Source organism: Sus scrofa, chromosome 11 (assembly GCF_000003025.6).
Source record: "Sus scrofa isolate TJ Tabasco breed Duroc chromosome 11, Sscrofa11.1, whole genome shotgun sequence".
Taxonomy (NCBI): Eukaryota; Metazoa; Chordata; class Mammalia; order Artiodactyla; family Suidae; genus Sus; species Sus scrofa.
Window position 1 is genome coordinate 67,825,984 of NC_010453.5, and position 23,188 is coordinate 67,849,171.

The 23,188-nt window shown below is 45.2% G+C and overlaps 1 protein-coding gene across 30 annotated transcripts in view; it reads right to left on the minus strand.

Annotated features, from left to right (window-relative positions):
* DOCK9 (dedicator of cytokinesis 9) overlaps positions 1–23,188 on the minus strand; it is a 288,344-nt gene that overhangs the window by 61,975 nt on the left and 203,181 nt on the right. For all 30 annotated transcript variants that reach the window (XR_002336733.1, XM_021065834.1, XM_021065826.1 and 27 more), the window contains exons 28-35: positions 14,840–14,986; positions 14,549–14,632; positions 13,716–13,827; positions 10,189–10,367; positions 9,855–9,968; positions 7,821–7,941; positions 3,276–3,409; positions 936–1,050 (exon numbers count right to left, since the gene is read on the minus strand). Coding sequence is in view for 29 of the 30 variants with exons in the window: in XM_021065834.1 (XP_020921493.1) it covers positions 936–1,050; positions 3,276–3,409; positions 7,821–7,941; positions 9,855–9,968; positions 10,189–10,367; positions 13,716–13,827; positions 14,549–14,632; positions 14,840–14,986 (1,006 nt within the window). In the remaining variant the exon portion in view is untranslated. The remainder of the gene's footprint in view (positions 1–935; positions 1,051–3,275; positions 3,410–7,820; positions 7,942–9,854; positions 9,969–10,188; positions 10,368–13,715; positions 13,828–14,548; positions 14,633–14,839; positions 14,987–23,188) is intronic.

The window sequence follows — 23,188 nt, forward strand, 5'->3', positions numbered from 1 at the left end:
CCAGACAAGGGGTCCTGAGGTCTCGGAAAACAGCATTTTACTATCAAAAGAGTTTATCTTCTCTCGTTATCCGAATGAAGCTCCCAATACACTTTCTAAGTTGTTAGAGGGGAAACAAGAAGACTTTGGACCAAGGCAAGAACTGTGACATTGGACCGTGGCACAGTTTCGTGCGACTGGTTACGTCACACGATCAGAGTCGACACTGTCCCTGCCATGGATGTCAACAAGCTTTACAGAGTACTGATAATGCAGTCATGGCTGTGGTCATTTCTGTTTTAAAATGTGGTTGTCAAACTCTTAATTGGAAACTTAATCTACCAGGATACCACTTTTTCCAAGAGAAAACTAAAGACCCTTGGCTTTGAGATAATCCAGGAATGTCACACACACTAAATGGAAGAGATGCTCAAGTCTCCAACACTGCATTCTCCACCTCAAGACTGGCTAGTAACATTATGCAAGATGCCAGTAAATTTGTTCGGACAAATGAAATTGAAAAAAAAAAAAAAAAAAAAAAAGCCATTTCATTTATCTGCTTCTATCTCCTGTAGTGAAGATGTAGGCCTGAATTTAATATAAATTTTTAAAACAGGCCATTCACATTTTAGAACTCATTTTCTAGAATATGATGATTAATAAAAATAAATCTCCAAATTAAGACTTTTATGTTTAGTAAATTAACAGGTATTTCAAACAAGAGCGTATTTAAATCCTTAAATCCTTGCAACCAACTACAATTTTTTTGGTGGGGGGAGCCTATGCCTGCAGTATGCAAAAGTTCCCAGGCCAGGGATCAAACCTAAGCCACAGCAGTGACAATGCCAGATCCTTTGCTGCTAGGCCTCTAACCAATTACAATTAAAAACAAACAAACCAAAAAACCATATATTGAAACAAGGAAAGTAAAATAGACATTTTCGTTTTTTACCTACCATCAGACATGCTTTTTAAGATGTAGAGGAAACACATTAGCAGGTTCTTAATCTCAGACTGGTCGAGTTTGTCACAGCGAACGACGGAATTTCCCAAAGTGCCACCCTGTTGGTGCTAAAGAAAGAAACACAGGTGATTTTTCTCCTTTATTACACGTTCACTTTTCTCCTTGGAAGAGAAAGAGTCTTGGAACTGAGTCAAATCATACAAACTGGAAGGATAAATGATGTGTCAACTAACTATAAGCACACCATCACCGGGACACACACAAGCGCTACTCCACGGCAGCTCTGTCTTGTCTCCTCTGCACACGGTCAGAAACAAGACAGAAGGCACAGACCTTTCAAACTCAATCACCACAATCGTGGTTACTGGCTTAGTTCTGAAATGCCAAGTTAAACTTCATGCAAGAAAGGTTGTGTGCTAGGATCAAACAGAGAAATGCGGATTCGGAAGACACTGCCAAACCAAGCACATCCTCAGGAAAATGTCAGAGGCTGAAACAGCACATTAAGTCCATGGTGATGCTGGGGACCAGCCACTAAAGCCTGGAGCTGAGTCACTGTCATTCCGTCACATCCTGGGGCATCCTTGGAAAAAAAACCACGGGCAGGTGCCTGATAGGGACAAACAGGGACATCTCAGCACAGCATAGCCAAAGCCCCTAAACTGATGAGGTCATTCCCTCATCAGCTTAGCTCAACACCGCAAACCTGAGAAAGCTCAGGGCGCCGAAGGAGGGCAGCTGTGCCACTAGACAGCAGGTTCACACTTCAAAGCGTTCACGTAAAAAAAAAAAAAAAAAAAAAAAAAGATCAAGAATCTCATCTCGTTTAAAAAACACCAATTCAAAAATCTTCAAAGTTTTACTTCCGATTGAAATTAGGGAAAAACATTTTTTTGCCAAATACCAAAGCAGAAAGATGAGTGAAAAAATACCTTTCATTCAAGGTATTGGTGGGCAGTTGAAAACTACAATGAACAGGTTCACTTAATAACATGCACGAGTATTTTTCTCATAGGAAGAAGAAATACAGGTGCCGTCAGTGGCAGAGCTGTCCGGTGGATGCACCCTCACGCCCACCCACTTGGTCAGGGCTGCGGGGAGGGCTCGGGACCCCTGGCAGCAGGAGGGGCGGTGGGGCCGGAGCAGCCTCCTCCGGCAGGGGCGGAAGCAACAGGAGCGAGAAGTCCATGGTGACCCGGTGTCGCCTGGCTGCCTGGCAGCTCTCCTCCTCCTCCTCTGCAGCACCGCGCAGGACGCAAGCCGAGTGCCTTCTGGGAAGCTTCTCCCTCTACGCACGATGGAACGTCAAGGTCAAGGGGAAAGAGGGACATGTCATGACACACGCCTGCGCGGAGATGCCCACACGTCTACCGAGCCACAGGTAAAGGATCATCAGGGCAAGGCCAGCCACGCACCCCACAGGCTTGACTGCAGAGGGAGGCCACTGATTCGTACAGTGTGCTTGCCTATAACTTGAAATGACGCAGGAAAACAGCGGCCAAGGGGAGACCAACCCATCACGGTGCCAGGTTTAAACCCTAGCTTTAAACACACAACTTCCAAGAGTCTTAGTTACGTCAAGAAAAAGAGTTAAATATGAGCAGGATGTGCTGTGCTGAGGGCACAGTATAAGGAGCGATTTCGATGGAGCCTTATCCCTGAATCACCCTCTACGACCAGCCAATCTCTTCTGGAATCAGCTGTGGATTCAACGCCCATTTGCGTGGATTACTGGGTGTTCTCTGACACACAGACGGTAAGATTCTTTTTTTGTTGGTTTTTTGCTTTTTTTTTTAGGGCTGCACCCGCGGCACATGGAGGTTCCCAGGCTAGGGGTCTCATTGGGGCTACAGCCTGCCTGCCTACACCATAGCCACAGCAAGGCCAGATCCGAGCCACATCTGTGACCCACACCACGGCTCACGGAAACACGAGATCCTTAACCCACTGAGTGAGGCCAGGGATCGAACCTGCAACCTCATGGTTCCTAGTTGGATCTGTTTCTGCTGAGCCGTGGTGAGAACTCCACCCCCTTTTTTTTTGCTCGACTGAGATTCTAAACCAGTGGCCTTCTGACTTCCCTACCTGTCCAAAGTGCCAGAACCATTCGCCCAGTGCTCCGCTGTCAACACGGCCCTGATGAAATCTCAGAAACAGGAATCAGGGTTTCAGGGAATGGGCCCCATCCGTAGGTAATATTTTGATCATCTACCCCAGGTTAACTGAGTCATTTAAGACAAAAAGTCACACTTAATGGACACTAGAACACGAAGTATGCTTACTTTGGGCTCAGTTACTTAAAAAACACTTAAGTCACATGGAAAGAAATTACCTTATCCAGGGAATTGCTCTTCTCACTGTTCCTTTCTGGAAGGCTGTTCCCGGAATCTGTGCTTATGAGGGATCCCCTTGAATCAGCATTTCTCACGCTGTTGATGTTTGGAGTTGAGTTTGTATATGGAGAAGCTGAACAGAAATCAAGCCAAGACCAAAGATTTGGTGAGACAGAAGAAAATCAAGAGCGGTACTGAAATTCAAGGGAAACTGCTTTTATGGCACCCATTTTTTCTGTGAGGAAGCTGGCTCAAGACTTGCACTCAAATACCTCTCCTTTAAAGAACCAGGACATGCAGGGTAAGATAAAAATTAATTTAGTCTGAAATGTTCAGACAACTATCAACTCCCTTATGAGAAACCACCTTTGCTCAGACTGAAAGAGAAAACGCAGTTTCAGATTGGGACAGAATAAAGACTGCAAAAAATTAAAAAGATAAATACACCTACAACTATCAAATTAAAAAAAAAACATTGAATCATGCAATAAATCTGCAGGTATGCTGAGGTGGCCTCGAAACTCATAAGGGTGTCCTGGGACATTTTGAAATTTCAAGGAAAACACAATAATACTTGACATCTGCTGGAAAGTGTAATTTCAACCTTAGATTGTAGTGCATTCCTTTCCATGATGTCATATCTGTGAGAAGCGGGCTATTTAGTGGTTGCTAAGATTAAAAGTAAGTACTGGACGAAAATCAACGTGGAACAGGAAATGAGAATGTCAGTGAGCAATCTGCTTCCAAATCTGAGAAGCTGTGCAGTGCCCAACAAGCACATACATCCATTAATAAGAATTCCGGTTTTTAAAAACAAAGCAAAAATTCTTTTCTTTAAATTTATGTACATATTTGTCAAATGTCTACTGAGCTGTTAGGTTATAAGTACATATTAGGTTATTTGGCTCTATGTTTCTAATAAACAGAACTATCAGGTGTTTCTTTTGGCCTGGAGACTCCATGAAAATCTACTGTGATAACGAGGGTGCCGTGAACCAAGAATATTTGGGAATTTCTGCAGTAAACAGGAGCAGAAAGGAAATCTAACTTGGAAATAAAATTTGTGATCTCTGTAGAAAAAAAAAAATAACGACATTTTAATGCATAAGTCAGCCCCTATCTTGATACTCTGGAATTTTAAAAAAGTAATGGGTTGACTTCCTGCTTGGATAAGATTTAAATAAAACACATAATTAAAATCGACTCTCAGACTTGTACATTCTGGGTGGAACCAAAAGGCCTGACCCCAGCCGAGAGGCCTGGCTGGCTGTGCAGACTGCACGAGAGGACTTTCAGCCTCGTGCTGCAGGAAGCTGCGAGCTCAGCCTCGCCTCCCATACTCAGGTTGCCTTCATGTGAGATGCTTTACCTGGCACCTCGGAACAGCAGGCCCGTTTCAGGTTTCAACCTGCACATCAGCTGCCAAGGACTGAGACACCTGTAAGTTAATCCCACCCTTCCCTAACGCTCATGCTTCTCCACCACCATCTCTGAAACCAATGCCGTGTATTAAGTGTGTCAAGAAAAGAAGAGCCAAGAGGATGTGAAATGGAAGTAAAGGCAGGAACCTGAAGATCACGGGCCACTGGCTGCACTTCTCCAGAACAGGAACTGCGTGACTGATTGTCACAAGGAGCAGGTGAAAATGACAAAAAAGCTACAAGCCTTTTTTTTTATAGTCAGAGAGAAAAGACACGTGCACTGTGACCAAATTATAACTGCCATCCTCCTAATATAACCAGACTTCATATTTAATGTAGAACACAGCTCAGGAGAAGGCGTTCTCAGTAAAGTACAATTAGACCCGAAATTCTCAGCGTTTCAGGCTCAGTTCCAAAACGAGAGTCCTAATCTAAGGCAAACAGATGGAAATGCAATAAATCAAAAGCAACAAGCTTAGCAGAACTAAGTTCCTGTTTTTGTGTATGTGTGTTTTTATTTAATGTCCCAGCCTAGTGCATAACTTTTAAAAGTCTTAAATAACATGTAAGTAAAATGAAAAGAAGTTTAACTCTCCCTGTTTTATATAGACAGCAAAATGCAATATACTGAGTAGGGAGAAAAAAGAACCCTGAGCCTAAGAAAGCATGCCTTTAAAATGAATGTAATCTCCCAGGAGCTCTTTGTCCAGGTGATGAAACAGTTTTAGAAATTTTAATGCACCATATTCCAAAGACATTAAAAAAAAAAAACAAAAAACAAAAAACAACATCTGCTCGGGGTGCACTCACTGTGAGTGTGGAAACAGAATTTCCTCAAGAGATGTGAGGAGAAAATCTGCTCTTGAAGGATAAGCGCTAGGACTAAAACTAACTGGCAACTCCTTGACGAAGAAAAGAAGAACTGCTAAAGCTACCAGAAAAAAACCAGTAAACCCGTTCAAAGGTGGGGGCCTCCCTGGAAGGCACTCCTAAGAGGAAACAAAGACGAAAGTCTTTAAAGATGGAGGGGAACAAAGATAAGCTGGAGTATAAATAAGTCTCTGGTGGTGAATTCCCACGAAAAGCGGATCCAGACCTTGAAATTTGAAAAAGGATGAAAAGGGAAGAAATCAGTCTCAAGTACTTTTCGCAGCTTCACCAAGAAGACAGAGCAATCGAGGGTCACGTGCCTTTTGAGTTGTGCTAAAGACACTCGATGGCTCATCTCTATATTTTCAAGACATCCGAACCCTACTAAGGTAACTGTGGAAATGGAAAATCAAGTTTGAGTCAAAACAGCAGCTCATTCTACTTTCCCCATTTCTGCCAAGTCTCAATCCTACAGAATACTAGTCAGAGAGGACAGAGAGTTACTATCTAGGCTCTGGGACTCATCCAAGTGGCTACTGACAGCACCTCACAAGGCATAAATAATGCTAAGGAATTGTGCTGGGCAGGATGGCAGTCAAACGAGGAGTGTCCACCTTGCCAGGCCCTGGACCCATCAAACTAGCTCTTCATCTCTCACCACGACTCTGTTTTTGAGATGTGGATGCAGGGTGAAGAGAAGAGACACCCTGCCCGTGGCAACTGCAAATGGTGGAGTCTGGATCCAAAGCCACATCTGTGTGACTTTAAAGCCAGTGCTGTGAGCCACTGCGGACAAAGCCTCTGAAGGAACCCCTTCCCCACTCCCACTCCCGGAGCAGCAGCTGGGCGTGTGGACAGAGCAGGGCAAAGAAGACAGAGGAAGGGCCCCACAAGAAAGGCAACGGAATTAACTCATTTAGTCTTTATGGTGTGAAAGGAGGTTGGGTATAACTACGACAAATACACATAAACACAGGTAAGATTAAGGACTGGCATCAGTGCTACAGGATAAATCTGAGCCTTGGTGTGGGGGTTCCAATTTTAGAGTCTGGCTGGTTTCATCACCTACATGAAATATCACGTGGGCAACATGAACGACACGAAAGCTAAGAGCTTACACTCAGAATGAACAACACTGCCCCGCAAATTATTCAGAAAAAAGAGTTGCCCTTTATTCTGCCCTATGGGTCACTTCCATTATTGGGTGGTCCAAGACCAGCCATAGCAGGAGGCTTCATTTATTCTAACTGTGGTATAACACAGAGGGGAAATAAAGACAGCATAAGCCTGTGAGTTTCTGTGATAATTCTGTGAAGATATACATATATTTTTGTACCACTGTCTTTAAGAAGGAGCTGACACATGGGCTCAATTAGTCAGAATATTAATAAATACATTTCTCTGGCATTTTCTTACAGAAAAACTACTCAGTTTGAATCTTGATTTATGCCATCTGTTTTCCTCCCCATGGGGGCTGCTCTAACATTATTTCAGGTAGAAAAAATATTCTAGGAAGAAGATTTTATAGAAAACTGATTTCAGGATTGCATTCTAGCCATAAATCTCTATCTCCTTCAGGAATTACTCTGTCACATTTCATCTAAATGATTCACCCTACAAATTAATCCTACCCTCCACACAGAAACCTGCAAAGATTTTCTTTTCTTAACAGCATAAACAGTGCAATTTGAAGATTTAAAATGAAAAATTAATCAGCATGAAACAAAGAGCAAATAATACAAATATGCGATTAAGTGTACTCTATTTGGAATTTCTGAGAATTTGGGGATCTTTCCTTTCAGTGTAGAGTTGAGGGGTTTCAGAGCTGAGGAGCCAAATCAGGAAAAGAATATGTGATCAGAAGCTCAAGACTTCAGAGTTCTCATTTGAAAGCTAACAAATGATTGGATTAAAAGACACTTTCCTGAAACTAATACAACAGTTAGAAATAAACCATACTCCAATAAAATTAAGTTAAAAATAAATAAATTAGAGCTCCTGCTGTGGCACAAGGGGACTGGCAGTGTCTTGGGAGCTCTGAGACTCAGGTTCAATCCCTAGCCAGGCACAGTGGATTAAGGATCTGCGTCTTACTTCGCGGCTGTGACTCAGATCTGATCCCTGGCCTGGGAGCTCCATATGCCGTGGGGCGGCCAAATAAATACATAAATAAATTGATGTTTTAGGGCAAAAAAACAAAACAAAACAAAAACATTTTCTGAATGAGAGGGAAGGTCAGAGGCTGAGTATTACCAATGCCAGAGATGGCGCCAAAGAGGTCCTTGTGCAGGCTGGCGTCCAGCGTGGCCCCAGATTTCTGTGGTGTCACTAACGGGTTCACAGCTGGCAAAGCAAGGGATTCCTCCTTCACAGTCTGTCAAATGAGAAGAGAGTAGAAATAACTGAAGATGATTTTAAAAGATTCATCACCTGTTCTTGCAAGTGCGAGGGAACAGGACAGAACAGCCTGACATGTGACATGCCTGGGCCAGAGGGGCAGCTGCAGGGGAGTGGGCAGGGGAGGCAGTGGACCAGAGAAGGAGCAGGAGGAGGGGGCACAGAGCACTTCAGCTCTGGGGGCCGAGGAACTTGGCCATGAAATCCTATCTTTCCCCAGAGGGTCCAGCACCTTCCCCTTGCTGGAACCATGAGCCCAACACTTCTTCAGATTATTTCAGTAGGTTTTTTCCTTTGGGAAAAGCCTCAGGTGCTCTTTCTAAATGGAATATTGGTTTTCCTCTCCCATCAGACATCCTTCCAAATGGGCAGCAGTGACCCAACAACAGCAGCAACAAAAAGCTCTGCCAGCTTGGAGCTTCCTGCGAACTCTCGATCACTGGAGAAGTTGTGTTCATTCTGAAGTTATGTCAAAAGAGGCCAAAGCCAAAGCTGGTGTTCATTTTTCTCAGGATTGAGGCCCTACAGAGAGGTAGCATTACAACCTGAATCACTTACTCTGATTGGAAAAGCAGACAGATTTAGAGAATACACGTGTGAGATGCAATGTGGTCGAGGGTGAGATGAGTCTGGGGTGTTCCATTTAAGGACAGTGAGCATTCTCTCGCTATGCAACTACACATGTTCTACAAAGGTGGTTCATCTCAATGCACCAGAGGTGGGGAAATGTATTAAAAACAGGACAAAGCACCACCGTTGGGAGAAAGAGGGACAGAAATGCATTCAAAGAAACTCCCCAGCTGTCCACGATAGTGACAAAGTGGCAAGACGGACACCTGAGCCAGTTCATGGGTCCAGAATAAACAGGAAAAGGACACTGCTGAACTGCGAGCACCTGCTCAAATTAATGGCAGACAGTCTCCAACCGAAATATTTTGAGATCACTTCTGGCATCATCTTTCAGTCAAGTTAATATTCTATGTATCTTTAAATGACCGAATGAAGCTAAAATAAATTACAGTGGTCAGTTTTGGGAAGTGGGGTCACTCCCCTTAGCCTCTCTGACACCCAGTCTGACTTCCTTTTTTATTTTACAGACACAGAGAAACTATACCCAAACTTTATCCAAGACTGTGTAGTTAACATCAGAACTGGGGCCAGCACTGAGCTCTCACAGCACAAAGGTTAGAACTGCGCCTTTTTTTTTTAAAATAAATTCCTTCCTCTATAATGGTTTTGCTGGATACACAAAGATCCTGACATTCCTGATAAGATATTGAAAATCATGTGTGTTTTTTTTTTCATGATTTTTAACAAAAGTTGAAGGTTTACTGACTGACCCTATCTTAGCCAGAAATGCAATTTACCAAGAGTACTATAAATTATCATGGTTTTAGGGGCCAAAAAAAGGAGAGGTATATAGTTGAATAATGTCCCCTCAAATTCACATCCACCCAGAGCCTCAGAACGTGACCTTTTTTGGAAACAGGGTCCTTGCAGACATAATTAAGATGTCAGATAAGATGAGGTCACCCTGGACTAGGGTGGCCCTAATCCAAGCACTGATGTCCTTTTAAGGACAGGACAGGACAGTGAACACGCAGACCTACACCAAGGAGAATGCCACGTGCAGACAGAGGCAGCAGGAGGAGCGGTGCAGCTACAGGCCAAAGCAGGCAGGGGTTTCGCGCAGCCCCCAGCAGCCAGTGGGGAGGCCAAACCCCCATCTTCGCCCAGGGAAGCAACCCGGCTGCCACCTTGGTTCTGGATTTCTGGCCCTCTGACTCTGGGAGGATGCATGTCTGTCATTTTTTTCCCCACTAGGTGGCATCTTGATAGGGCCACCATGGGAACCAAACCAGCCTGTGTGCCCTGAACGCACGCACGTACACTGCCAGGGTTCACGGGGAAAGGAGACACGTCCCTCACGTTGATCCGCTGGACGTTCTCGATCAGCAGACCAAACAGGGGCAGGTAGAGGGTGGCTATCCGTGCTTGATGGCTCTGAAACAAAGCACACGGGTGAGTTCATCCTGGACTCTGGGAGGCTAAGGATGGACTAGGCCAGATCCTTCCTCTAGAGACTGCGATTCGATTTCACTGCATAAACAGAGACGTCCTGGGGCTGTTACCACCAGTTTCCTAATGGATTATTTTCTTGCTATTACTCAAAAAAGAAGAGGCATTTATCAATCTGCATTTCCTCCCATTGGGGACCACTCACCCTGGAGGCATATCTGTCATCAAAAGAATGCTTTATCAGTAGGTTCTTGAGCACGCTGATGGCTATCAGCCGGACCTCCCTGAACTCCTGGAGGGCAGTGCCCACCTCCCTCAGGAGCAGCCCCACCAAGAAGTGGTTCCTGCAGAATTCATCCGTTAAGGCGTAGTCAAGCTGGAGATCTGAGATGAGGACAGAGATCACGTCAGTTAAAAAGGACATAACGCTCTTCCAATGAAGTCAAAACCCAGCCTACCCTTCGCCTTCAGCCTCCTCTGTGTAACAGGTGGTTACACTTGGCTTCCAAGGGGAAAGAACGGAAACCCTAAAATACTGCTCTGCTTCTTGACACACTGAACTCCTAAACGAAAAAATTTCAATCAAATAAGTGTAGTGGATTCTGACTTTATAGAAGATGCTACATCCCACATAATTATTAAGTTAGTGAGTAGTTTTTGTACCAATTTTTCGAGTACAGAACAACATGTTATATTACAAATGTAATTTTGTTACTGATACGAAATTTCAAAATAAAGTTGTACTAACGGGTAGCATTAAGAAGAGTAATTTGTGCATGATAAACATGTACCTAAAGAAGAAATATATGTGGTCTATTAAAGTGTTCTTCACCACATGAATCATTTTTCTATTTCCTTATCATTAATGCCCACATGTTCCCATTAAAACCCAATGTGTTTATGAGTTCCTGTTGTGGCTCAGTGGTAACAAGCCTGACTAGTACTCCATAAGGATGAGGGTTCGATCCCCGGTCTTTCTCAGTGGGTTAAGGATCCAGTGTTGCTGTGGATGTGGTGTAAGTCGGCAACTCTGATTTGACCCCTAGGCTGGAAACTTTATATGCCTCAGGAGCGGCCGTAAAAAGACTAAAAAGAAAAAAAAAAAAAAAAAAAAAAAAAAAAAAACCCACAAAACCCCAGAAACCAATGTGTTAAAAATGAATGAGTTAGCATATAACCTATTTATTTTGCTATCACTGAATGAAGATCTTATTTAATTTGGAATTTTCTAAAATATAGTCTTAAAACTTCTGTACCTCAGAAAGCAAAGAGAAAAAGCATATAAACTAGAACTAAAATGGGCAAAGCATCAAGTTGAACTGAAGTCACCAGCAAGCTAAGTGACAAGACTGAAAGCTCTTCCGGAAAAGAGAGGTAAGCGAATGGGAGACCCACGGAGGGCGGGGGAGTGAAAGCAGCAGAGTCTGGAGACACACCTTCCCCGTAAGCTGGGCTCGGATCTAAATTCCACACTGAGTCCACGGTTAGAGGAAAGTCCACAGGCCTCTCCTTTGACTTTATCCCATATTGAAGAGCTGCTTCTAAACCTAAGCAAGGATTAGACCCAAGTCCTAAGAAACCCTTTCACAGAAGGAAGGAAAAGAGTCCATCTTTCTCGAATACTCAGGTCCACTGTTTATGGTCTGTCTGCCCAGTTTATTGAAAAAACAGCTTGAATTTGCCTGAACCCCTTAGAAGAAAATGATTTATGGGGTTTAACTGCACATGTTGTGAATGCCTGCGTGTGTGTGTGTGTGCTTGCAGCGAGAGAAAGGTGGAAAAGCGGTGAGAGGAAGGGGAATGCTTACAGAACAAACCCCTCATCTCTATCAGTGCAGGTATGTACATTATCTGTAGGTGACTCACGCCACCTGCCTAGGGAAGCCTTCTAACCACCCAACACCTTGACTGTCTAGGAGCTTGTCGGGGTGTGCAGGGCACTGAGGGGGTCCTCTCCACACTCAGTTCCGTAGGGTAAAAAGCTGGGCCAGTGGGGAAGACATGCATTAGCACACGTTCACTGCTCAACCACTGGGCAGAGGGGCTGTCCTGGGCATTCTGATGGGTGAGAGGAAAGGACCGTCACAGTCCCCAGGGACAGGGGGCTAGAAACTGACGGCAAGGTGAGGGGGGGGTGTGACAAGGTCAGGGATGCAGGGTGGGGAACAGTCACTCCAGGTGGGGCCTTGGGAGAGGTGGGGGCAGGGGGACCCCGCCGGCCCCAGGTGGGAGGTGTGCGACTGGCCGGGAAGGTGAGGAGCCCCCAGGGAGGAGTGGCGAGTAGCAGGTTGTGTCTGGGGAACAGTGGGGGTGACACAGAGGGCTGGGCCGGGGTGGGACTGGGGCTGCTGGATGGCCGGCTGGCCCTCAGCCCAGAGCACCCGATCTCTTGCCTTCTTCAATTATCACCCCCGAGTTACCTTCTCAGGGAGGCTTTTCCTGCCACCTGATCTCAAATGCCCCCCTGTTTGCTACCCCCTTTCCTTGCTTTATTCTTCTCGCCTCAGGGCTTATTACTCTCTTAACACCCTACGCGTTTCACGCGGTCCAACGCGGGTCAGACATCAGGGACTCATCCCTGTCGTCCACCCCCGCATCCCAAGGCCAGGTGTAGGCAAATATTTGCTGAATGTACGGGTGCCAACTCCAGGCCACAGTCCCCCTTCCTGCTCTTGAAGAGTGTCTGAGTCTGTTTGGGGCATTTAAGGTATTTATGTCTCTGAATGAATGCCTTTGTGTGTTTCTCTCCGAATTTCAGAGTCAGTTGATGTAGGGTCATTAAGGCATTTAGGGTCGGTGGCATCCTTCCACTTTTCCTCTTTCAGCATAAATAATCCTGAGCTCACACAAGGCGCTAAATATTACTTGATAGACCCGAGAGACTAACCTGTTCATCTGACTAACTCAGTGAAGACAAAGAAATCTCTATGAGCTTGATTCTCTTTATACTTAAAGAGGATATAGAAGGGTTAATAGAGACTCAACATGCAAACACAAAAAGCACATGAAAAGCTGTGTTGCTTGTGTTAGAAGTTACTGCTACTGCTATAAACGAGGACTATGAAAATGGTGGAATAATACATTTTTGAAGTGAAGCAGGGCTTTTTGTTTGTTTACTTTACTTCTTAAAGAAATATCTTAGAGTCTAATGACGCCGGGAGCAAAAACCAAGATGCGCCCCAGAGATGTTAACTACAGTGACAACAAATTCACTGGTTTATCATGAATTTGAAAACTGGTCCAGGTATATGGGAAATGCCTAAATGAACAGCATACGGAAGCATTTCAGCCCATCACTTGCATTCGTTTTCTTTTAAAGGAGGAAAATGCAAGAAAGCAAGCGTCACACCTCACACCTACCTACTGGAGTGTCATTTGACTCCACAGTTGGTGAAAGAAAAGCTAATTCATAAGAAAAAAGGAAAAGTGAAACAAATAAAAATAAACTACAGTAAATTAAATGGATTTCTATTTAAGCAATGGGATTTTTCAATGAAAAAGAGTCACACTGCATGCTCTGCAGTCTGGGTAAATGAGCTAAAAAAAGTAAATTCCCATACAACATTCAGCAATTTTTTTAAAAGTGGAAATTTAACAAGAAAAAAATTGGTTCATTAATGAAAAAAATCAGAAAATCCCTATGTCATGTTTGAACTAATTCTGTTTTCTCATTAAAAATGAATGGGTCTCTTTCCAAAAAGACTAGGATTAATATATTTAGAGACAGATTACCTTGATATCTTTGAATTCTGCCTTTTCCAAATGGCATTGGTAAATTCAAAGGAATGTAATGTTCGTGATTGCACACCACACGGAGAAATTCAAATTTGTACTCGAAGAGGGTCTGCAGGAAAAAATGGTTAGTCATAAGTTAAATACCTCAGTGGATGCACGACACAGCTTCCAAAACACCTGCCCCCCCCCCCCCCGCCCCCGCCCCGGCCTCTTCCTGGGCTCAGAACTGCATGCTCTGGGCTGTTTTACAGATTTCAGAAGGGCTGCAAAGATTAGTTTGAAGACTGGGAACACATGTCATTAAATGATGTCCTCCACTGACTCTCAGGGCATGGACTGTTTATGCTTCTCATGCTTCTAGAAAGGATTTCAGGTAGCTTAAAAGTATAGATAGAGATGCAACATAATAAAAAGATGAGTAAGGCAGAAGCTTTAAAACAGACACGCAAAGGAAGAGCCAGATAACTCACCAGACAAAGGCTACATGGTTACTTCTGGCACCTTGTAAATAAACTACGACCCACAACACGTATCCTTTTAGTTTTGCAGCTGAAAAGTCAATTCCCACATTTGTGAGAAAAACCGATAGGTATGTTTAGGTTGCATTTGGAATAACTGTGTCCCTAATATTCCACACATTAATGTGAGTACTAGTTAGTACTAGTTAGAATCTCCAAGAGAGGGGAAGAAAATTCTGATGTGAGCCCAAGAGAAACAGGTGTGTATTCAGACGTTACTGAGCGAGACAAAACGAATGGTCTGGGCAGGCAGGCACACATGGTGTACACACACACACACACACACACACAAAACACAACTTGTGCACGCACCTTGGGATCTCCAGGAGCAAAGCAGCTGATGTAGTTGTTGATCTGCTTAAAGACAAAGCCCCGGTCCATGAAGGTGAAACATCTCTGCAGAGGAAACAACCCACGAAGGGAAGTATTTAGGCGCCAGCTCTTTCGGAAAGTTGGGTTTAAATCAGCATCTACTGTGAATGCAGGCTTATCCTTTAGCATAAAAAGCCGCCATCAGCACTGAGTGCCTACGGTGCACGAGTCATTCTGCTGGCAAGAGCATATTAGGCACCTGCGGACGCCCTTTCCCCTGGAGGCTCCCACCTTGATGAACACAGCAAGGCTATGATTTGCGTTCTTTGATGCCTCTGGGTTATCTCGAAACTTCTGAGTGATGTGTGGCATCAGCATATTCACAACGGTTTCCACTGCGTGATGATAGGATGCTGGAAATCTCTGGTTTCGCAATAACTGAAACGGATTTAGAGTAAACATTTATTACTTTTTAAGTTGTGACCCTTTGGTGGAAAAACATCTCATCTCTGAGTTCATTAAAAAAAAACAAAAACAAAAAAACCCTAGGGCTCTAATCTTACCTATCTGAAATTAGGTAAAATAAATTACTCTTTCTTCTCTCAAAGTGCAAGTTTTCTAATACTTCAAATAGGTGCTAGGGATCCAACCTGAGATCACAGACTCAGGATGACAGAGACCCTTGTGGAGGTATTTCTAAAAAAAAGAAGATGCACCTTTACTCCCCGAGATTCTGATCAGAGCTGCACTGGGTTTTACTCTGGGTGACTTTAATGTCTGTACCTTTCAGAGATTTCTTTAGAAAACACAGGCTTAGGTTAAGGATTCAAACTGAAAATACACAGAATGGTGACTGCATATCACTAGTTGAAACTGCTTAAAAGCAGTCCTCTTTAAATTAAGTCTACATAGTAACTTTTCCCTATTAGAAATGCTTACCTAAGAAATTATATACAGATCACTTAGCAATTAGCTACCATATTTCTGAGACATACTAGGCCCTGTGCTAGAAATCTTTACGTACTTTTTCATTAAATTCTTCTAGGCTTTAACCTGTGTTTTACAGAGGGTCAGAGAGGTTAGGTAAATGTGTCTTTAGTCATGCAACTAACAATAACAGATTCAGACCCAGATCTACCATGACTTCAAAACCCATGCTTGTGCTGCCAGGACGCTGCACTGCCTGCCTCCTGCCTCAGTAAATGGAATAACTTACTGAGGGCCTGGAATGTGAAGGGAGCCGACTCGGATGTTCCATGGCCTTTATCTCAGCATGTATGTGATTCTAACAGCCACAGCGGGGGGTGTTTTCATCCCTTCTTTACAGATGAGGAAACTGAAGCTTCGAGAGATTCATCAAAAAAGACTAACTTATCTTTAAAATCCTTCCGTTTAGCAGTGCAGATCCTGGGTTTTACAGCAGCGCCCAGCTGCCCAGCTAGAGACTACATTTCCCAGCATAACATGCGGCTGGATAAGGGCCATGTGACTTGTTCTGGCCTTGGGGCTGTTAAGAGGAAGGGACAACTGCCTTTCCCAGCTGTGTTCATAAAAGGGCCAGCTTGCCTTCCAAGCCCACCTGGAATGTGGGGTAGTAGTGAGTCAGCTTCCCAACCATGCAGACGAGGGTGACCTGGGCTGGATAACTAGATAGGAGCTTGGGTCCCTGAATGACCTTGAGGGACAAACTGCCCCCCTCTCTGAGCTGCCTACTGGCTCATAATTTTCCTAAAGACAAAAATGAACCTCTGTCCCATTTAAGCCACTGTTTCTTGGCCTGTTTTGCAGCAGCCAAACCAGTATCCTAATATCAAATAAACAGTATTTTGTAAAACTAGAACTGGAGCCTAGGTATTTCTATTATGAAAGCATGTATCATTTTATGCATTAAATACCAGAACCTATTATGAAATCTTGAAATACCAGTTTTACAATAATCTCAACTTTCAAACCAGTAACAAGATGAGCTTTATAAATGTATATTAAAAACTCAAGAATCCAGTGAGAGAAGGATCAAGCCCTAAGAATTTGAAGTTACCTACTTTCAAAAACAGAGCAGGAAAAGCTGAAATTCCAAAAGGGTTGTGATTTTGTTCCATATGTGCAAACCACTAACTCCATATCCTGGGGTGTCAGTCTCAAGAGACGATCAGCTTCCAGGACCCCAGGCAAGGCCAACTCTAACCACCAGGCATGCGTGTCAGCTCCGTGAGCCAGCCACTCCTACAAAAGGGTCTCCAAAGAGACTAGGTCTGAGTCAACGGCAGCTGGCAAACTCTATAATGGACGGATGGGGGGAACCCCACGGAATCTACTAGTTGATATTATCGCAACTGAAAGTGGGACAACCGGACAGCCGCAGCCTCCTGAGGTGATACAGAGGCATCAGCTAGGACACATTCTTGCCACAAAGAAAATCAAACCCAAATGGAAATAAATACCACGATACAAGTTTGCAGGAAACAGGCAGGGGTACAAAGAATCACGTCACATATCAGTGCAAGGTTACACTCGGCCAAATCTAAAATTTGGGGAGTTCCCGTCGTGGCGCAGTGGTTAACGAATCCGACTAGGAACCATGAGGTTGCGGGTTCGGTCCCTGCCCTTGCTCAGTGGGTTAACGATCCGGCGTTGCCGTGAGCTGTGGTGTAGGTTGCAGACGCGGCTCGGATCCCGCGTTGCTGTGGCTCTGGCGTAGGCTGGTGGCTACAGCTCTGATTCGACCCCTAGCCTGGGAACCTCCATATGCCACAGGAGTGGCCCAAGAAATAGCAACAACAACAACAACAACAACCAAAAAAAAAAAAAAAGACAAAAAAAAGACAATAAAATTTGGGAAATTCTGCAGGACAAATGGCCTACTTTCTTCAACAAGTATGTTGCATTCAAAAACGAACAAATGGAGAGGAAACAGTGTGAAGAGCCAAGAAACTTCATGGACACATCAACCCAATGCAACGTGTGGACTATGCTTAGATCCTGATTCAGACCAACCAACTGTAAAATGACATTCTTGAGACACCTGGGGAAAACTGAATACAGACTGGGTGTTTGATGAAAAAGACACATTGCTAACTTCATTGAAAGGATAAGGATATCTATATCTGCAGTCTATTCTTAGAGTCTTCATCCTTTGGATATTATACTCTAAAGCTTTACAAATGAAATAATCAAATGTTGGGGAATTGTTTTTAAAATAGTCTAGGAAAAAAAGAAGTATAAGGGTGGATACATAAAGCGAGAATGACAGAGTGCTGATGGGGAGGTGTGTGATGGGGACGTGAGATTCATTAATCCATTCCTCTTCCTTTTGTATTTATGAAGAACTTCTATAATAAGTTTTTTTGCTAAAGGGAAAGAAATGTGGTGAGGAATGGTGTATAATTAACATACCAGCCATGCCACAATGCTGCGCAGTGATTAGGAGATGACAACTCAGTGCCTGGGAAGGATGAAATGGAGCTCTCCCTACTGACAAGAGTCTGAATTTGGCTACAGAGCAATTACGGAAGACACAGCTCCAAGGGCCATCAAGACTGGGGTGATTAGTTGATCTCCTGGAGACTGCTGTGAACTGGATGGGAGAACACAATCTGGGGTAACGAGCTGATGTCCAGGGGAGGGAGCATACAGGGGCTGGCTCGGAGCATATAGATAAGGCTCCAGGACACGTCTCACCCAGTGAAACCCTGCCTCCCAGCCATGGCCTGCTGCAGCGTCCCTGGTGGCCCAGCCACCACCACCTGCGCCTGTTCTGCGACAGATGCTGCCAGTGCGGGCTCTGCTGTGCAGCACCTGCCCACACCAGACCCGCCTCCTCAGCCAGCTGGGGGGCCTGGGCCCCCTGCCCTGCTGTGAGCCTGACACCTTCGTGCCCTCCTTCAGGCTGCTCAGCGCCTGCCATCCGGCCCCTGGTCTGGGTGGGAGCTCCCTGACGACCCGAACCCAGCCTTGCAGCGAAGGGTCCTGTGAGACCCGCCACTGACAGCCAGGTCTCTGCAGACGCCAGCGAGGGGCTACATCGTGTCCCCTGGATCACACCGTCTGGGTTCTGACACCAGCTGACGCTCAAATCAATGTCTCGCATACAAGGACAAGGCAAGAGTCTTTACATGTTCGAGCCTTTGTTCCTTACTGTGTTCTAGTCTCTCGGGTTTAGAGACCTCTTTTCTGTGGGCTATTTTACTGCTCAGTGAGTGATGACAGATAAGACCACTAGGTAACAAACTTCATTTTTCTGGCTTAGCAAACAAAACAATATCAGCAATTTGCCACGACATTCGCCAGCAGGCCTGAAGTCACTCCCTCTTATTAGAACCCCTGCATCGATCATTCCTCTTCTTTTACTGCTACAGCTTCTTTCCTTCTCCTGTCTTCTCCTTTTTTATGTTGGCAAAAATCGGTCTTTTCTCTAGCCTCTCCATGTTTATTTCTCTGTACCCCACTGGGGCCACATCCTTATGGGGAAGAGGTGTGCCTTCCCCTTGGCCTTGGCCCCACATGGAGGTAGGGTGATGAGCCAGTCGGATCAGGAGGACAAGCAGCACCCCAGGTGGACAAAGGAATGAGATGGAAGGAGCCTGAGTCCCCAGAACTTTGTGACCCAAATGCCCACACTACCCCGGACTCCGTGTGAGAAGAAGTAAACTTTTTTCCTTAAGTCACTGTTATTGTAGGTCTGCCACAGCAGCTGAACCTATAGTCCTAAAGCTCAAGCTCTCCCAAGCATAGCGCACCACTCCGTTTTCTGTCCCGGTGGTTTTTCTTTTCTCTGGACCGCCACACAAATGCACGGAGACCGTGCATGGTGTGTACATGTGACCACAGTGACTTCCTTCACGTGACACAAGGCTTGCGCGATTCATCCACAGTACTGCTTGGAAGTCAAGTCAATACTCTGCTCCTTTTTATTGCTGAGTAGTATTTCATGGCATGGAGTTACCGCAATTTGTCTATCATTTACCAGTTAGTGGACATGTCCAGTTTGGGGCTACTTTGAATAAGCTGCTATGCACATTTATATGCAGGTTTTTGCGTGGATAAATGTTCTTGTTTCTCTTCTGTAAATACTTAGAAATACAATTACGGGGTCACGTGATTGGTCTGTCTTAATTTCCCCTCTTATTCATTCACAGCGCTTACGTCCTCGTCCCCAAGCCCACTGCCTCCCTCCCACGCTAATCCTTACCAGCGTCACCGGAATATGTCACTTCATACCAGTGCGGTTAGAGAGCCAAAAAGCCACAAAGACACACAAACAATAACATGTGCATTAATCCAATCCACAGACTACTTAAACTGCAGGAGGAGGGCGGACTCATTGACAAAGTTTCCATTGCTGAACGTGAAATAGTGTATGTAAATGGACTATACCTTAATAATAAAAAAAGGGTTCCAAACCACTCTGCTAACACTTATACTTTATCCTGTCACTACCCTACCTCCACCAAACCGCCTGCTGCTCAGCCCCAAAGCTCCCATCTCTTCGCTGTTTCTGAGCTATAGCTGTATTTTCCACGCTGCCCCTCTACTCAGCCTGAGCGCTCCCACAGAGGCCCCCGCTGCCCCCCGCCCCAATCACGTGCTCTTTCCTCTGTCTGACACTCAGGTCCGACGGGGGCAGCCGTCCGGGCCCAGGTGAAGTTCCAACTCTCGCTCCACATTAGGCCCCTAGCCTACATGGGGCCCACGCCTACACCTTCCCGCACTCTGCTCTCTGCATGTCCTGCTCTGACGGCTCTGCTGGCTTCAAGGTTAGGAGGCACCCTCACTCCATCTGCATTTCTCCTCGGGGCTGTGCAGAGCCCACCATGTTCCAACCCACACTCATGGATGGAAGGATGGGTGTCACCGTTCTGCCACCGGGAAGTACAGAGTTGACACATACAGACTGGGAGGGGTCCCAAGCAGTCCACTTAGAGCATGCACCATCCCACCCTTCCTCCTTGCTTCCATGAAAGTGTCTGCTCTGCTCAATTACAACAGAAAACAGCTCAAGGCCAAACAACTGACATTCAGGGTGAGTATTCATCCTGTCCACTGCCAGGCTTCCAGCTCCCTGGAGGAGCACCTGTGGAATGCCAACAATTTGCTTGATTCAGTGTGGGAGAGAAGGGAGTTCAAAATAGGTCTGCTGAAATTATAGTTGCTAAAAATAAATGATAGAAAAGAAACTTCTAAAATATGCGGACCTTAGAGGCAGAGAGGGGTTGGGGCTGGGAACTCCTCCACAGGCCCTGATGAGGCCTGTTTTATAAATCCCTCTTATAAATTCCAAGCACGTCACTTATAAAGCTCTCTAGTCTGGCAAAGTCACATGTAATCAATCCAAACTGCAGGTCTGTGTGAGGTGGTAAGGAAATTGATTTTAGATGCTAGTTCAGAGAGTGGCTCTGATTCACAGCCCTCCTCTGCAAATACAGCAAGGAGAGTTTCATTGGCTGGGGCCGAACAGGTGCACACCCATGGTCGTCTCCAGCTTCATCGTAACAGTGTGGATTTACCCCTCCACATAGAGTCAGTCAGATGCAACAACCCACCAACACCAGGAGTGGACACCGAAGGCCTCATGCCACCTACACTGCCCCCAAAAGCCGACGCATGGCAGACAACCTGGGGAAGGGGACTTTCGGCAACACTGAAAGCAGCGTCTGGCTCTTACATGGATCCAGGGCCCAGATAACCCTGCAGGACTGCTGTGCGCCTACTTGTGGCACTTTAAGACAGACTCACCAGTGAGGGGAAGAAAATCAAGGTCATGACTATAAACACGTTGGATGATACTGACAATCTTCAGTCTAAAAATACAAAAACTCTGAGGGATTTGATCATGATTTGGGGACTCAAAAGTGGTACAGGAATATGAACTTGTTCCCTAAATCCAAAACCCAGGGATCAGGCACTATGACATGCATGTCTTAAGATGGACCATAAGGCAAACATTAAAAGAACCAATTCAGGGGTTCCTGCTGTGGTGCCACAGGATTGGCAGCATCTCCGCAGTGCCAGGACCCCGATTCGATCCCCAGCCCGGCAGAGTGGGTTAAAGTACCCGGTGTTGGCAACTGCGGCTCAGATCTGATCCCTGGCCCAGGAGCTCCATAGGCCACAGGCCAGCCAAAATTCTGAAAAACAACCAACCAACCAACCAAATTCAAACATATAAATCTCATTATTCCTAAGCTATGAGGCAAACAGAATGAAGGCTTCAAAAATTGAGAGAGTAGTTCCTAGATCAATGTGTGGTTTAGGGGAAAGGTGCTTCCCAGGGCGACGTGGGCGCAGAAGTCAGAGGGGAGCCTCTCAAAGTGAAAAATGTCCAACTCCCCAAAGTGGTCAGTAGGTGTTTTGAATCTCTTTTTATAGTAAATTATGTTATGGTTAAGCTTTCTCCTTTTGGATGCCCATATTTCTTTTTAAGCTGGATGATTTTAAAATAAACCACCTCTAAAAATTCTCCGAATGTTGTTTTAGGACCAGGATATAATTAACTTACAGAAAAGGTTGTGCACGGCAGCATCTGAGTGATTTCTGTAAAGTTCCAAAGACAAACTATTTCCCGGAGGTGCTGGAGCATCAGGTTCTAAGGCCGGGAAGGGCAGAACCCTTGCAAGAGGCTGATTCGGACTGCAGCACGACTCTTGGCTCTGCTCAGCTGTGTGACCCTGGGCAGGTCACTTCATGGGTCCAGGTGTCCATGGGAAATAAGGGAGGAGCTGGGCCAGGAGGCAGTTTTCAGGTCCCTACCAACCCTAAAGTCCTATGGTTTAATTTGCCGTCTTGAGAAAAGAACGCGCACCATTACATTCCTTTATTAATCTCCTATCACAGTCTCAGAGGCGTGACATTGATGCTTGACTGTAAGTACATGCCTCCGGAATGTTTCACAAGTGTCTCTGACCTCCTTGACTTTGCTTCTGGGGCCTAACTGAATACTTTCTCACCTGAACTCCGGGAGGGCACGAAACATGCTCCGTTCAAGGGCACAAGCTCTGAGCCTGGTACAGAGTAAGGGCCCAAAGAATACTTTCTGAACAAGTCGGCTATTTTAAAAGTAGAATCAAGCTACCAATCTCTCTCAAGTGATCCTATTTATATAAAGACAAAAATAATGAAAAGTCCAGGAGGGCTTTGTTACGAACTGAATTGTGTCCCTTTTACCCAATTCCTCCAAAAACTCTTATGTTGCAGTCTAATCCGACCTCAGAATGGGAGTACATTTGGAGACAGGTTCTCACCGAGGAAATTAAGGGAAAATGAGGCCATCAGGATGGGCCTTAATCCAACAGGATCAGGGCCCTTATAGGAAGCTAAGAGTAGGAGTTCCCGTTGTGGCTCAGCAGGTTAAGAACCCGACTAGTACCCATGAGGATGCGAGTTCAATCCCTGAGCTCACTCAGGGGACTAAGGATCTGGTGTTGCTGTGGCTGTGTGTAGGCCGGCAGCTGTGGGTCCAATTCTAGCCCTAGCTGGAGAACTTCCATCTGCTACAAGAGCAGCCCTAAAAAGAAAAAAAAAAAAAGTTTTTTTTTTAAAAGAGGAGATTGGGACACAGACATAACAAAGGGAAGACCGTGGGAAGACATAGGAGAAGACAGCCGACTACAAGCCAAGGAGAAAGGCCTCACAAGAAACCAAGCC